This window comes from Oreochromis niloticus, linkage group LG12 (assembly GCF_001858045.2).
Source record: "Oreochromis niloticus isolate F11D_XX linkage group LG12, O_niloticus_UMD_NMBU, whole genome shotgun sequence".
NCBI lineage: Eukaryota > Metazoa > Chordata > Actinopteri > Cichliformes > Cichlidae > Oreochromis > Oreochromis niloticus.
In genome coordinates, this window is record NC_031977.2 from 25,680,543 (window position 1) to 25,696,900 (window position 16,358).

General features: G+C 40.0%; 1 protein-coding gene across 8 annotated transcripts in view; it reads left to right on the forward strand.

Moving 5' to 3' along the window:
• slc23a2 (solute carrier family 23 member 2) overlaps nt 1-14,492 on the forward strand; it is a 38,237-nt gene extending 23,745 nt beyond the window's left edge. For all 8 annotated transcript variants that reach the window (XM_005473503.4, XM_005473505.4, XM_019365723.2 and 5 more), the window contains 11 exons: nt 292-449; nt 5,484-5,572; nt 5,710-5,777; nt 6,658-6,839; nt 7,777-7,897; nt 8,584-8,740; nt 8,887-9,034; nt 9,154-9,259; nt 9,379-9,646; nt 9,867-9,962; nt 10,414-14,492. In XM_005473503.4, the coding sequence (XP_005473560.1) occupies nt 292-449; nt 5,484-5,572; nt 5,710-5,777; nt 6,658-6,839; nt 7,777-7,897; nt 8,584-8,740; nt 8,887-9,034; nt 9,154-9,259; nt 9,379-9,646; nt 9,867-9,962; nt 10,414-10,679 (1,659 nt within the window). In that variant the 3' untranslated portion in view covers nt 10,680-14,492. The remainder of the gene's footprint in view (nt 1-291; nt 450-5,483; nt 5,573-5,709; nt 5,778-6,657; nt 6,840-7,776; nt 7,898-8,583; nt 8,741-8,886; nt 9,035-9,153; nt 9,260-9,378; nt 9,647-9,866; nt 9,963-10,413) is intronic.
• Nucleotides 14,493-16,358: the final 1,866 nt, after the last annotated feature.

Consider the following 16,358-nt stretch of genomic DNA (forward strand, 5'->3'; position numbering starts at 1 on the left):
GATGACGGGTACCCTGATTTTAAATGGGGAAATAGAAACATCTGTTCTGGGAATATGGTAACCGTATAAACAATGCAGGTAGTTTCATCTGAGGGTCAGAGACTTCTCATGATATTTTCCATTCCATTTTCCACTTATGAGCCTAAAGGAGTGATGGTGAGGATCCAAATTATAAAACTAAACGTTTGTTTTGTGTTTTGTTTTGGGGGGCTTTTTGGGAAGGGGGTGGACTAAATTTCTATAGTAGATGGTGTAAAAAAAAAAACAGCAACGACTTTCTTGTCTTTCCAGCACTACTTGACATGTTTCAGTGGAACCATCGCGGTGCCGTTCCTCCTCTCTGAGGCGATGTGCGTCGGCTTTGATCAGTGGGCAACCAGTCAGCTCATAGGGACCATCTTCTTCTGTGTGGGGATCACCACCCTGCTACAGACCACACTGGGCTGCAGGTATGCACACACACCCCTCTTCCCCTGCTGTCTCTCATCCCTGAGTAACTGAGTGTGTTTAGGCGTTACATGAACTGAGTAAATGCATTACATCTTTTTAATTTAGAGCTGCTGATTAGTCCAATTTGCATCCACATAGATAAGTACTACCACATACAAGATTCATTTATCTTTTATGTGTAGTTTCTATCAAAATATGGGTGAGTAGCATTTTAATTTCTGTTTTCTGTGTGTTTCTGTAATATTTTATGAAATTGAGACAACATGTGGTTCTTCTATTGCATCACTTCTGGCCAAGCAATGTGAAAAACACAGAAGCAATAACTGATTAAACTCGGGCATGTATTGGTCAGTAGTGACTTTTCCAGGAGGGATGGCCTGTTTACCAGTTTAGATGTGTGGAATGATTCGCTTTGACCCACTTTTTCAAGAATGTGTCGCGTTCCATGTCTTCATACTTGTTTTTCTGAAAATACAAAAAATTTAACTCTTCATTTGGTAACGGTCCCTCTGCACTATTTCTGCACTTTCTACTTTTGTTTGTTATTTACGACGAACATAAAATCAGACATGCTTAATGTGAGGTATGTTTTGTAATCGCTGATTCACCCTTATTCAACTCTTAAGGTTATATCACTCCTATCACTTGCCAGAAAATAATGGCTGGTATAAAATGTTATCTGTTGTCATGGATATTATCACATCTCTGGGGTCTGTGTTTTATTGAAAGTTGAGTTATGACGGCAAGAGGTGCTGTTTTTCTTTCATAAAGAAGGAGCAGTTGCGCAAGAGAACCCTGGCTCGTTTTCTTTCTTTCTTTTCTTTCTTTTTTTTTTTTTTTATTATTAAACCTAATCTTTCAATCCTGTTGTGGAAGATTGTTGATCTCGTTATCGTGCTGCACAGCAGCAGGAACACCGGCCAAATCACCTCACTCAGATAAACCCAGACAGACGCACACACTGGCTGTTCATTTTAACACTGACTCAATGACCTTTATTGATACTTTGATGGAAAAGAAAAAAGTGTGTAAAAGTTGTCCTGCCTCCTCCTTTTATTTTAAAAAATAGCACCTTGTGGAAAAAAGATATACAGTCATCACATTACACGTATTCACCTGTAAATCTCTAATCAAACAATCACATTAGGGAGGCAGTTAGTCATCCAAACATAATGAGGAACTGATGACATTTAACCCAGCTGTGTGACTTCGGTGGAAGCTTGGGTATTTCAGAAACTGCTCATTTACTGGGGTTTTACACACACACACACACACACACACACACACACACACACACACACACACACACACACACACACACGCACACACGCATGCGCGCGCGCACACACACACAAAACAAAAAAAATTTCCAGAAGGGATAGAGCTGAGAGAAAGTCACAGGTTACTTGTTAGAGCTAAGGTGGCCATGTGAGCATCAACACATCAATCCTTGATGTGCTGTAGCAGTAGAAGGCTGCTCTAGGAGTGATACACAAAGGACGATTAGGAAAAATTATGCCTGCTCAGATGGTAAATTTCTACTGCAACACTCTCATAAGCTCACCGCTCTGGCGTAAACATGAAAACATGGATCTCACCTATGAGCTGTCAACAATTTAGGGATGCTGCTGGTGATGCGATGGTGTGCGGACCCTTTTTATAGCTTACTTTGAGCCTCTCAAGTCCAGCTGAAGATCATTTAGCACCACAGCTTACCTCAGTGTTGTATTTGACCCTATTGTTATCCTATCCACAATAACCATCTTCTAATGGCTGCTTTTGTCCAGCTAATGCACCTTGTCACGAAGCTCGTATGATCTCAGGCTGTTTGTTTTGAAGACAACAGTGAGTTTTCTTGACTGAAATAGCCTCCGGAGTCACCGGATCTCAGTCCACTTCTGGGATGTGATCAAACAAGACACTTTCCTTAAGGTGCTGACTGCAAATCTGTGATCTCTGCAAGATACTACCATGTCCTCATGAACTAAAATCTGAGAAATGTTTCTAGAAGGCTTTTAGAAAGTTTTAGCAAGTCTGGAACTGGGAAAGTGTTCCCTAATTATAAATCGGTCCATGATTGTATGTTAGGAAACTCGGTGGCTGGCCATGTATTGACTAGGCAGAAAGTCATGCTGACTGTTTTCAGTTCTGATGAGTTTTTATCCTTGTTTTTTGGTTGTCCTCCTCTTCTGGGTCTGTACTTTCATAAAATGAGTCTTTAGGGATGGAGTCACTGGACAACAGCACAACTCCAAGTAAATTAAACCCTGTGATAAAACCCTTTTGACAACTAATGAATTAATAGCATCTACAGCTGATAAATTTGGCCAGTTCCTCCGCTATTAACTGTAATACATGAAAAATTAACTGGGGCTGTCATATTTTCAGTGATTGAGTCCTGAATTTGTCACTGATTTGTGCAAGCTGAGCAAACAGCTTTGTTTATTGGTAATTTTATTAGCCCATTGTCTTGTCTTTTTTTCCACAACTTATTTTATAGACAGGTCATGTGGACATATAATGGGTCAAGCTGAAAGGGAAGAAGCTGCCCCCTGTTGGACACTGAGGCAAACTACTGCAGACGGTCTATACAACTTGCATTTTAACATTTGAGTTTAGTCCTCATTGCAGTTCAAATGTTGATATGTTTCTGTGCTGGAACGGATCTGGAGACTACAAAACTGTAAAGTCTCAGCATCGGGCTGAGATGAGGTTATTGTCAGCTTTTGATATCAGAAGAAATGGACAGATTTTTGTTTTGTTTTGTTTGTTTGTTTTTGTTTTTCGGTTGCTCATTAGTTGTTATAGTAATTTCTGTACAAATAAAAATGAATTTGCAGTGAACTGATGAGTTTTAATTAAAATCTAAACTTTATATCTCCAGTACTACATGATGCTATAAATGCCAGAAAAAGGATCATTAAATATGTAGAGTGTATATATTTAATGATTGTGTAGTAGAGTGCTCCAGAACATCTAAAATATAAATCATATGCTCAGTTTTTGCTTTTTCATAGAAAAGATGGGGAAATCTAAATAGAACGCAACGCAAAAAAGGGGCAAAAAAGGCCAACAGTCTGGTCTTTTTTTTCTTTTCTTTTTTTCTTTTTTAAGCCCGTCATTGTTGCCATACCAGCAGCTTCCTCTCTCTCAGGCAGTACTGCCACGATGTCACAGACGGTGCTTATCTGTCCATCTCTCAGTGGATTAGTTCCTCCAGAGAAATGCCACTGAATGGAAACCACTAAGGGAGGGAGAGGATGAGAGCGGGGGAAAAGGGGAAAGACCGCAACAGTGTATCTGCAGGAGTCATAACCCATCACATCTGGGCTGTTTATAATGTACCAGATAACTCCCTAACAACAATGATTAAGAAAGAGGCAGATCAGCATGGAAAGCCTATCAGACAAAAACTGTTATTGTAGGCTGATTATTTATACATATCTATATAAACAGTTTTGACAAAGGCTGTTTTAAAGTAACCTTCCATCAGAACCATCAGTCCTCTGGCCTCTCTCTGCTCACTAGCTGTCGTGTTGGTGCTCAACATTTAAATATTTCTTCACCTGATTATTTCTCTAACTGCACATTCAAACCTGTTAAACAAGCCTGGTTACAGACCTCTTTATCCCTGCTCAGATTTCTTCAGCTATCGAGTGACTGGCTCGATTGTATCCACAGTGATAGACTGAATGCAGGACGAGGGGGGAAAAAAGAAAAGGTTTGAAGATGTGTACTGAGGAATGACGCAAAAGAACACGTGCAGAGCTGTAAAGAGGTGGAAAGTGGGTGGGGGTGATATGCAGTGAAGGTTTCTGAGTCATCGTGCCAAGTGAGGTCAATCAAAAAGGGCAAAAATGCTTTTCCAGGAAGGTGAAAGTGTCTCTCTTTTTACCCAAAGTGTCCTGCTTGTGTGCACAGCTGCTACCTGCAAACATGAGACTTGTATACATAATGTTTAGTGATTTGTTTTAAGGTTACACATTGAAACACAAAAACCTACATGAAGAAACTGATTTTAAAAATGAAAAGCAAGGAAAACATTACAGCAATAACAATTATAATAAACATGAAAAATGTAAAAACACTGGGATAAAGTTGAGTTACAAAATATTTTGTTTTATGGAGCCAACCATCAATCTTGATGCCCACATTTAATTTTCTGGAGTTTCTTTTTCATTGATTTGTATATTTGCACTGACAAGAAGCAGCTGTACATAAAACACTGACTTTTAGTCGAAAAAAACAGATGTGCTGCCAATTCATAATTAGCTCTTATGAATTCTCACTTCCTCTTAAGAAGCATGTCCTTTTTCCTTCCTATTACCCTCTCCTCTTTTTAACTGTCCTTAGATTAGTCAGCAGCAGTCCAGGTGTATTCTCATGCAATACTGTCAGTGATTTAAAAAAAAAAAAAAAAAAAAAAAAAAAATGGAAATCAAGGTCAGGTGGAGCAGCATGTGGGAATACTTGTGAACACTGGTCTAATTTTGGCTCACTGAAACTAAAAATGATACTTGGTCTAGTCTAGTTTTTAATGATTGTGCTGCTATGGCTACAGATCAGAAGTTCTTAATTGAACCAGATATGACTAAAATACCTTGTGACCTCCTGGATTTTGGCAAAAATGTCCCCAATGTGACTATTTTTTTAAACAGTCAGACTTCCTAAATGATTTATCCAGCTTTGATTAAATTTAGCTCACATGAAACTGACTTTTCAAGTCTGTTTTTGACCCTTGTCAAGAAATTTTGTGCAACTAGTTAAAGTGTTTCACAGCACCTCATCCAGATGGGATATCTCACCCTAGACAGGCAGATTTGGCTGCAAGTAAATTATGATTTGAGGCTGAATTACTCTGTGTTTTTAAATTGTGAACTGTCAATAAATACATTTTTAAAAAGGTCATGTTTGTTTTCAGTACATCAAAACTAACCAGAAATGGTTCTTATTTCTTAAACAGATGGCTTAGTTGGCTTAAGTGTTAAACTAAAAATTCTCAGTATCTAAAGTGAGCTTTTCATGTTTTTCAGGCTTCCTTTGTTTCAGGCCAGTGCTTTCGCCTTCCTCGCACCAGCCAGAGCCATCCTGTCACTGGAAAAATGGAAGTGCAACAACACAGGTGAAGAGAGGACTGTCACCCATCTTTACTTTACAACCGTTCAGATCTGTCTGGCTTTCAGTGTGAAAGCTTTGCAAAGATGATCTGTGATTCGTTGGTTTCTGATCTCTCATCTCCTCGTCTTTTTCCACAAGCAGATATTCCAGCATTAAACGGCACAGAGCTCCTCCACACAGAGCACATCTGGCAGCCTAGGATACGAGAGGTAAGGCAAAGAAACACGCTCTCACACACACGCACGCACGCACTCACGCGCACTCACACTGTTGGATGACTCCCAAATATCCTTCCAAACCACATCTTTGTGGGAAGAGGTGACCGACTTTACTGTAGGTTGCTGAGCTGCGTTTAAATAAAATAAAATAAAAATAATCACATTTATGAACAACAAAATTTGGAAAGTGTGTCTGTTAAGCTAATGTTTGAAAAGTTGAACATCGTATATATGCTGCTAAAATAGAGACATTACTGTTTTCTATATGTCAGCAGGGTTAGGGTTTGTGTGACACATGCTCTTAATTTGTTTTAACCTTTTGCATTTGCTTAAGCCGGTTGAGTAATTGTTTGTTATGTGACACGTGAATGGGGCGAAACTCGATCAGACTGAATCAGATTGTTGAATGAAGGAACAGGCGTTTGATAAAATGTGACAGAGGAGAACAGAAAGACCAGGCAAACAGGATTATCGCTGTCAGTGCTGCTGATCCTGTTACCTTGTGCTATACAATCACAGTGTTTGCTTTTGATTCATAAATTTGAGGGGTTTTTTGTGTAATGGTTAAGTACTGATATGTGTAAGTACAGTGTAAACAGACCTGGTTAATACATGCTAAGCAAACTGACAGTGAGCAGTCTCACAACAGTCTCACGTATAAAACTGTATATATATAGAGAGAGAGAGAGAGACATAGAGAGAGACATAGATATCTCTCTCTATCTCTCTCTATCTATATCTATCTCTATATATGTATGTATGGATGGACGGATATCTGTAGATGGATGGATAGATATTCATTCTTGTGTTGCTAATTAAAAATGATGAAAATTTAAACAGACCTTGTTATTTTACAACTTTGATTTGACAGATCCAAGGTGCCATCATTGTGTCATCCATGGTTGAGGTGTGCATCGGCATGTTGGGTCTCCCCGGGATGCTCCTGAAATACATCGGACCTCTGACCATCACCCCCACCGTGGCCCTTATCGGCTTGTCTGGTTTCCAGGCTGCAGGAGAGAGGGCTGGAAAACACTGGGGCATTGCTATGCTGTAAGTACGGACATACAATGTGTCCTCAATAACAGTCCCTTTAAAAAGACACTATCTAGAGTCTGCTTGTCTATGGGGAAGGAAATGCCATCGTTAAGTCAGAATTTCGGGTTAGTATCTCAGAATTTGTTGAGATGATTCAAAATTTTGACTTACTTAGCAGTTTTTTTTAAAAATTGAATTTCTTTGTTTTCAGCTGTGGGAACAACATAATTTTCCTTTTAAATGATTTTGTCATGATACATTTAGAGGTACATTTAGCTTTTTTTTTTTTTTTTTTTGACAGCTGTGCTGTAATTTGGTGATTTCCAGTTCCATAGAAATTATATTCCTATACTCTACTAGAGTAGCTTTGCATGATTAACAGTTTAAAAAAACAAAAATCCTTATTTAGCTCATACTCAACTTTGGTTCAGCTCTTCAGTTCATCCTCTGTCCTAGCATCTCTCCCTTTAAGACAGCTCTCTTCTGATTGGCTGCCCCTCACAGACAGAGGGTTGAAACAGCAGGTGGGTGGGGCTTCTCTAAGTTAAAGCCAGACCTCAGTGGCTAAGATGACTACGTTAAATCTTAATCTAGAAAAGCACCTTACCCTGGATCATGTGGGCTGTGAAGCTACAGAGGGCTGACTCATGAAGGATGATACACTTCATAATGTGATGTTCAGGTGGTGTGACATCAGCTTCTGCTGTGTCATAGCTGTTTACGCTGTAGCTCGAGGGCCTCTTCTCTCGCCCACAGGGATTGAGGTATTGTGCCTGTAATTACGACTAATTTCTTGGGCCGTTAGGATAATTGATTGGCTCATAAGCCTCTGGAGTCCTTGTCAGACATAGGCAGGACTTAAAGGAATATGTTTGCAGAATTGGTTGTCACACAGAGAATATGTGGTATAACATGTCACCAATTAACTGAGGAGGATTGTTTCTGTCTGCAGGACTATCTTCTTGGTGCTGCTCTTCTCTCAGTATGCCAGAAATGTTCACTTTCCTCTGCCCATCTACAAAGCCAAGAAGGGCTGGACATCCTATAGGCTCCAGGTCTTCAAAATGTTTCCTGTAAGTACACAACATGCTGTAAGTGCCTGTATACAAACGGTGTCTGGACTTTTTGCTTTCATTCCAAGTGTTAAGATTTTTCTGTCTTGTAAGTCACAAATTATTCAGCAGAGCAAATGTCCTTCTCCCCAGGTGGTGTCTGAGCACTGTGTAAATCAGTCTCTTTCTTCCCCCTGCTGGTGAAGTCATTAAAAACACCATTAAATTCTTTATTTGCTGCTCTTAATTTAATTTATACCTTTTTCATGAAACGATCTCAAATTACTTTTGTGCCTTTTTATTGGCCTCAGGTCTTACGCTGCAATCCTTTTAAACTAATCATTAAATGAATAATTTTTTTTCCTAGTCCAAATGTGTAGAATGGTTTAGTCCACATGTGAAGTCAGACAGCATGATGTGAACAAAGCTGTATCCAAAGAAGATCCAAACACTCACCTCCTGATGTATTAGTTTATTAGCTTCTATGATAAACAGGTCTAAGTATAACCAAGGCAAATTTAATTCAATAAACTGATGCATATACCTCAAAAGGTCATGATTTCTTTCACATACTCTGCATATAAACAGATAGCTGGAGAGAAGTAATAAAAACGTATACAAAAAAAGGGTAAAGGGTGTTGTTTTTTTTCATGTTTTTTGATATTGTGTAAAAGTCTGATAAGCTTTTTCTTTTCTCTTTCATGCAGATCATAATGGCCATTCTCGTGTCGTGGCTGTTATGTTTCATTTTCACTGTGACCGACGTTTTCCCACCAGACAAGGACAAGTACGGTTTCTACGCCCGCACAGACGCACGTCAAGGGATCCTCTCAGTAGCACCATGGTTCAAAATCCCCTACCCCTGTGAGTGTGTTAATGAAGAGGAAGGGGGGGGGGGTCTACAAATTGTGTATATGCAGTGGACTGACTATAGAAATATAATATGAAACTTTAAAGTTGGCATTAAGCATGATGATGGATAAAAATACCAGCATGTTTTACCTCTACAGTCCAGTGGGGCATTCCCACGGTGACGGCTGCAGGTGTGATTGGTATGATGAGCGCCGTGGTGGCCAGCATCATCGAGTCAATTGGAGATTACTACGCCTGCGCTCGGCTGTCGTGTGCTCCTCCGCCTCCCATCCACGCCATCAACCGGTAACCTTTGTTTTTCCACCTCCTTATTCGCTCTCATACTTCAGTAGTTTGTCACAAACAGCCCAGGCAGTTTACTCTCTGGTCCAAACTATAATTATGATGGTTTTTTGTCTCTGCAGGGGAATATTTATAGAAGGCATTTCCTGTGTACTGGATGGTCTTTTCGGGACAGGAAATGGCTCTACTTCCTCCAGTCCAAATATAGGCGTCCTGGGAATCACAAAGGTAACACGCTATGTTTTTTTTGTTTGTTTGTTTTTTAATTCTTTATTTACTTTTTCTGTATTCATGTTACCTACTCTTTATTTAAAAAGGTGTTTTAAAAGTCTTAATTGGTTCTCCAGGTGGGCAGCAGGCGTGTGATTCAGTATGGAGCTGCCATGATGCTGCTGCTGGGGCTCGTGGGTAAATTCAGTGCCCTCTTTGCCTCTCTGCCTGATCCAGTCCTGGGAGCGCTGTTCTGCACCTTGTTTGGTATGATTACAGCAGTGGGACTGTCCAACCTGCAGTTTGTCGACCTCAACTCCTCCAGGAACCTCTTCGTCTTGGGCTTCTCCATCTTCTTTGGCCTGATGCTGCCGAGCTACCTCAAACAGAACCCACTGGTCACCGGTGAGTGCACGGGAGGGAAATTAAACTTTCAATCACTCATTTTCACTTTTACAAGGAGCACCAATAACAGTAGGAGAGTGCTGTGGGTCAGGAAGTAGTTGTTTATCAATCAGAAGTTCAGTGACTTCTCCAGTCCAGAGATTGGATCAGTTTAACTTTGTGTCAGGGCTGTAATTTTAAAAACAAATTGTACTACATTCACGACTTCTGTCTTTCTCAGGCATTGTTGAAATTGACCAAGTGCTAAATGTGCTCCTCACCACTGCAATGTTCGTCGGAGGGTCTGTCGCCTTCATTTTGGACAATACCATCCCTGGTAAGGTTTTTAATTTCACTAGTTTGAACAAGAATGAATCTGTTTTCACATTTAATAGTGTTTTAAGTCATTGCTGCATGAGAAAGTGATGTTAGTTTGTTGGAGTGTGCAAAAAGTTTTTAAGGAAGATGATCATAACATGTGGCTGTGACTGCCAAGCAGGTACAGGTATCGTACAAGGCACTACATGTGGGGGTGGTCCTATGTCTGATCCTTGAGGTCATGCTGGGAATGGTGGAAGAAGACATGGCTGTGAGAGAGTCGTCTGGGCGTAGCCTGCTGCCACCCGGAAAATCAACTGAAGATGAATGGGCGGAGGCGCATCTTACGAATTTTTTTCCATCTTCAGAAACATCCGAAAGTCACAGCAGCAGCAGAAGACTTGTGGACCTTGCTCCTTGTTAGCCTGGACTTTTAATTGTGAACTCATTATTAATCTCTCTGTCCTCAGGTTCTCCTGAAGAACGAGGTATTAGGAAGCTGAAACGCGGTTCTGGTCTCAGTGCAGCAGAACTGGAAGGGATGAGATCCTACGACCTGCCGTTTGGAATGGACTTCATCCGCAGACACCCAATCTTCAAGAACTTCCCCATCAGCCCAACGTTCACAGGCTACCATTGGGGGCGGCTACAGGGAGCCTGCAGGAACAGAATGGGACACGGGGATGGGGCAAAGGGAGGGGAGGGCAGCGCAGCACTGGGAGAGAGTCGGGTATAACCAGCAGGCTGGAGAAACCTTAAAATGGTTGAATTTTGGGGAGCAAGGGATGGTACACTAAATTAACATAATGTGGGAGTGGAGGACAGAAGCGGCACTGGATTGTGTGGAAGAAAATGTGATGCACCAACCCCACCCCCTTCCCACCCTGTCACTATATGCGTTTATTTTCTATAGCTTGTATCAGTCTCTTCCCACTTCCCACTATGCTATTTTAAGCATGCTATAGCAAGCCACAGCATGCTATAAAAGATGTCACCATGTGGAGATCAGTCTGTTTGTGTGCATGTGTGTATGGAGTAATCCAGAAGGAGACAGATGGATGTCAGGCAGTCGGAGTTAAATGTCTGATCGTTCACTCACTCGTGATTGCTGCTAACTGAGATAGCCCAAATTATGTTGCATACATTCTTCTCAAAGCACAGTAGATTGAAATATGGCACTTGAGGATCACGTTAGGAATCATTCCCCTCTGGATTTGTTATGCAACCACACATGCACACACCAGCAGCCACTGTAGATCTAGCACGAGCGCTTCATTGCACGACAGGGGGTCATGGAGAATGATGGAAGTAGTTTGTCAGGTCCCCTTAGCCATGTGAAGTGATTGTGAGATTTATTTTTGCACTACCTCCTTCCTGAGTTTAAAACTAGAATGTCACTTCACAGATTCTCCAGTAAAACACACTCACGCTAAAGAGGCTCACATCCCATATTATTTCATAATGGAGTGCTAATATTCAGAAGACCTCTCCCATATTACTGGGCAGAAAAAAAATCAGCAACATACTGGTTTACATTTCTTTAGATTATGTCAGTATTATTCATCAGTTGTTAACAGGACCAAAACTCTGCCTTTCCTGAACACGCTCGTTAAAGTTTTAATTTAAATCTGCTACCCTTTATTTACTTTACATGCTGGCTCTTAACTAATGAGACATGCCTCTATCGTCATGGTGACGGCAGAGCATTTATAAGAGCTGCATTAATGCGCACAGTAACACGGACATGTGGCCTTGTCAGGGAGACCTTGTGTGAGTATATATGAAACTGATGAATGACGACACGAGAATAAGCGTTCTCGCACGGCTCCGTGTGGGACTTCTCTCACAGTTTTGAGGTCACTGTGGATGTATATTAAGGTAGGATTTACCTAAAGGCTATATAATTGTACTGGGAGGTAAGGACAGTGTATTTTGTTGAATATAGAGTATATAAATCTAACAGTTTCTTTCTTTTGTGCCCTTGATCAGCTCACATGTGCAGTGTGGCAGTTTGGGGGGTTTCTTTTTTTCCCAGACAGTCATAACGTATCAATGTTTACTTGTTTAACTGCGGTTATGACTTTCCCCTCACATTCCTGCTCTCCCTCAGTCATCAATACGCGCTCTCTTTCATCTCCTACTAAGTTTCAAAGCATCTGTAGTCTGTACGGTATTAACCCAGGCGTGCCCCCCACCCCAAAAACAGAGCCACTCTTTTCTGACCACACTGTGTGCCTCTGCTGCTTCTATGTATAAAGAGCAGCTTTTGAAAAAATTACCACAGAGTTGGCAGCAATATAAAAAAATGATGCATAGAAATAAAGAGTAGCCCACTTGAGATTTTTATAAAACCAAAACGCTCAAAGCTCTTTATTTGTATTTCTGCTGTTCTGTTACCATATACCAAAACTTTTCATTGACATTTGTTGCTACTGAGAGACCTGATTAGTTTAGTCTCATTCCAGATTCTCCCATTTTTATCTCTTATTAAAGCTATTTATTTATTTATGGGGGTTTTAAAAAAAAGAAAGTCTAACGGGTTTATGCATCCCTTTCAGAATGTTTAGTGTGTTTTAGTTTACTTGTTGAAGCCCTGTAAAGACCGTTAACGATTGACAGCTACTCCTGCCCTCCGCCCCAGCTCCAATCGGTGCTTTTAGAAGATCACCTGGCGAGAGAGGCTTTAAAAAGGTTGTTTCTGACGTAATATAAAAGCTGCTTCTATTTCATTCCATTTCTATCATGTTGTATTTGAAAGCAAAAGATGAACACTTTTAAATGTCGAACTGGATAGTTCCGATTTTACAGATCAGGGCCTTTTTACTATGAAGTACTGTTTGCACATGTAATGGTGCCAAGAAGACTGGGGTCCAGATGACTTCATACGCACTAACCTGGAGCCCTGAAATAGTACTAGAGTGCTTTTGAAGATTTTAAAGGAGGTGTGAACATTAATGACCTAATGACAACAGGTCCAGCTGTAGCTCCATTTATGACGTACTACTCTGATTTGGTGACGTCTCATACTTTGTTACACCAAAATAAACCATAGTTATTAATTATGTGACCCTTAATATCTACAGGGGTGTCACCCTTTAGGTAGGGTTAGAGGTGTTGGGACCTTTTTATAGATTTCCATTTGTTTGTCAAATAAAATATGCAATTACAGTAATATAATTTGCGTTGACTATACAGCTGAAACTCCTCACGAGGTCACAGACTGATTTTTCCAAAATACTGAATGACCATCCAGGGTAGAAAGAGCCCAGGGTTAGAGACAACTGATGTGTGCAGAAACTGTAAATCTAAAACCTCATCTCCCTCGTTTAAATTATTGGCTGACTTGCAAAGGGACGTTACCAGATGGTTGGTAAAATAAGCAGTGTGTTGTTGGCACTCCAGCTGATGTGTCGTGACTATGTAACCTAGCTCTGGGAGCTGGCAGTGATCAAAGTCAGACTTTTAAGCAGCTTCCACAGAGATGGAGGGTAGTTTAGAGGTAGTTTTGGGGGGGGGGGGGGGGGGGGGGGGGTTGGCCCTTGCTGTAGTAAATTTCTGGCATGCACACAACTCGTGACCTTGTTTTCTGTGTCATATCATGTTCATGCAACCAGCACTTCTCCCATCACATCAGTCTCTCCTTGCACACTCTTGACCCTGCAGTGAAGATGCATCTGTGTCCTCGTGTTTGGTGTACCTCGTTTTTCTCCTCTGGAATTTTTTATGTCACCATTTCTGAATGCAGGAGGAGGACACACCCGCTGGTCACCTTATTAAGAGCCTGTTGTTTGTCAAGCAGCTGAGTGAAACCTGCCTTATCGCTTAATGTGAAGATGAACATGGGATGTCTTTGTGCCTCATGGCAGCTTCCTCCAGTTTTTTATTACTGTAGTCCTGTCTTATTGTAGGATTTAGTACACATGCACCTCTCGCACAGCTGTGACAGAAGCAGCCAGTTACAGTAAAAAACAAAATAAAAACATTGTGTTTCTGGTTTGAATTACATTCACATGGCTCTTAAAAAGGTGACCATAAGGTGCGTAACACAAAGACATCAATCCCTTTCAGTTATTTTGAAGGGGTCATTACCTGGAGACTATACTTCTATGTATTAAGTGTTCTATCTTTTTAAATGTTTTTTTTTTATACATAGTTTTTATGTTTTTGCAAGCAAATATTTGTAAGAAACGAATCATAACTTTTAATCTTAGATCATGCTGGAAAGCGCACCATTTTCTTGTGCTTTTTATTTTAAAAGTAAATACATTTTAACCCTATTTCAAATCTGTGGTTTGGTGGAATCCTGTTTATGATCTTTTCATATTGTATTTTTTTACTCTAACATTGCTTTCTGTCCATGTTAACACATTACCAATATAAATCCAAGAACAAGCTGAGAAACTTTAAATAGATGTAAAAACACAAATGTATATTTAATGGAGTAAAGTTTGCTAAACATTCTGGAATATAAATTGTGTAAACTAATTGTAGCAACAAAATGTTTTATTCTTTGTTCCTAAAACTATTTAATAAGATGTTACTGAATGAATTTAGTCTTGTCTTTTTTTTTCTTTTCTTTTCGCTCACACGGCAGCAACTAAATGCATTTAAGCCTGTAGACATGGTCAGGACCACCTGCTGAAGTTCAAACTAAGCATCAGAGCGTGATTTTAAGTGCCTTTCGATGCTGCATGGTTGTTGATACCGGACAGGCTGGTCTAATTATTTCTCAAACTACTGGATTTTCCTGCACAATCATCTCTGGGGTTTACAGAGACTGATCGGAAACAGAGAAAATATCCAGAGTGATAGATTTTTGGGTGAAAATGTCTTTCTGATGTCACAAGAGAAGGGTCAGATTGCTTTGAGCTGATAGGAAGACAGCAGTAACTCAACCTGTCAATACAACACAGCTATGCAGAAGAGAATTTTTGAAAGCACAACATGTCAAACCTTCAAGCAGGATGGGCTACAGCAGCAAAAGACCACATTGGGGGCACTTCCTGTTTGCTAGCAACGGGAAACTGAAGTGATAATGAACAACAAAAAATAGAAAAGCGTTGCACGGTCTAAAGTTTGAAATTAAAAGATTAAAGAACAGTGTCATTGTGTAGTGAAAGCTGAAATGCAACCAACCCCCCTCCCCCAAACAGAGGCACCGCCTGTCAAAATCTGGTTTTAAGTAATCTGATCCTGGACACAATCCACATGGTGACTGAGAGACCCTTGTCTCATTTGCCAGTAATGTAACTACAGAGTATCTCTAGATTGAGATGTCCCATGGGCTACGAAGCTTTCAGTCTTTAACATCAAAAAGCATAAAATATCAAAATGTACTGAGATTTGAGACATTTTCTTTAAATTGTGTTACCCACAAAGATGATCAAAACTAAAATAAAAATATTTAATTCATTTTATTGAAGAGGTAACCTGTTTGAATATTTGAGTAGTTCTAACCAGAGCTTTGGTCAGCACTATTTTATTTTTACTTATTTTTTTTTAGGTCTTCTCAATGTAATTAAAGAGTTTAATTATTTTAAACAACTAGAATCTGTTTTTCCTGTCTGGGTCACATTTTAATTTGTAGAAGGGGGGAAAGTCAGTTACGAAAGACTGCAACTATGAACTGAAACAATTTTGAAAGAAAGAAAATTACCTTCAATTTTCATTGCTGTACATTCAAAGGAACAATTTCCAGATTAAATGAGGAGAAAAAAATACTCATGTTCTAATTCATGAATTGTGACAAGTAATGGGAACAATGGCTTTAGCCAAAATGTACCAATTTTGTAACCAAAAGGAAACAATACTTAACTGACATGTTTTTCGTAGTTTTAACAGTTGCATTAAAACTAAAATCGGGCTGAACCCAGCCATATGGTGCAGGGTGTGTGGAGAGAGGCCGAAGACTGAGTGAACCAGCTTTTAAAGAGTGGCCACATCCACAGTAAAACACACAGAACAGCCCAGTAAAGGAAGCAATAACGAACACAAAACAATATACAAATATGTGAGTGCAGGCAGCTTCCTATAGTTCAGCAGGTGGTTATGTCTATGTTTTATACATGTACAAAAAACAGAGGACTGTCTTTTATTGAAAAATGGTTGTAACTAGTTTATTCAGTTTTTTTTTTTAAAGTTTCAGTAATAATAAGATTTTAAAAATTGCTCATTTTTATCATCAGAGTGAAGGCATGAAGGAAGATGCTTCCCTTTGGCTGTTTTCCCTGTCAAAGGGAATCAGTGAAAACATGAAACAGGAAGTAGTTCCTCTTTGGCTTGTATGATGAGTGAAGTTCTGATTAAATGTTTCAGTGGACCACAAGATTTTCAGATCATGAAGATGGCTAGAAGTTGAAATGGGTTATGTCCATGTTGTGATGATCGAGGACACTGGAGGTTACACCAAGTCTAC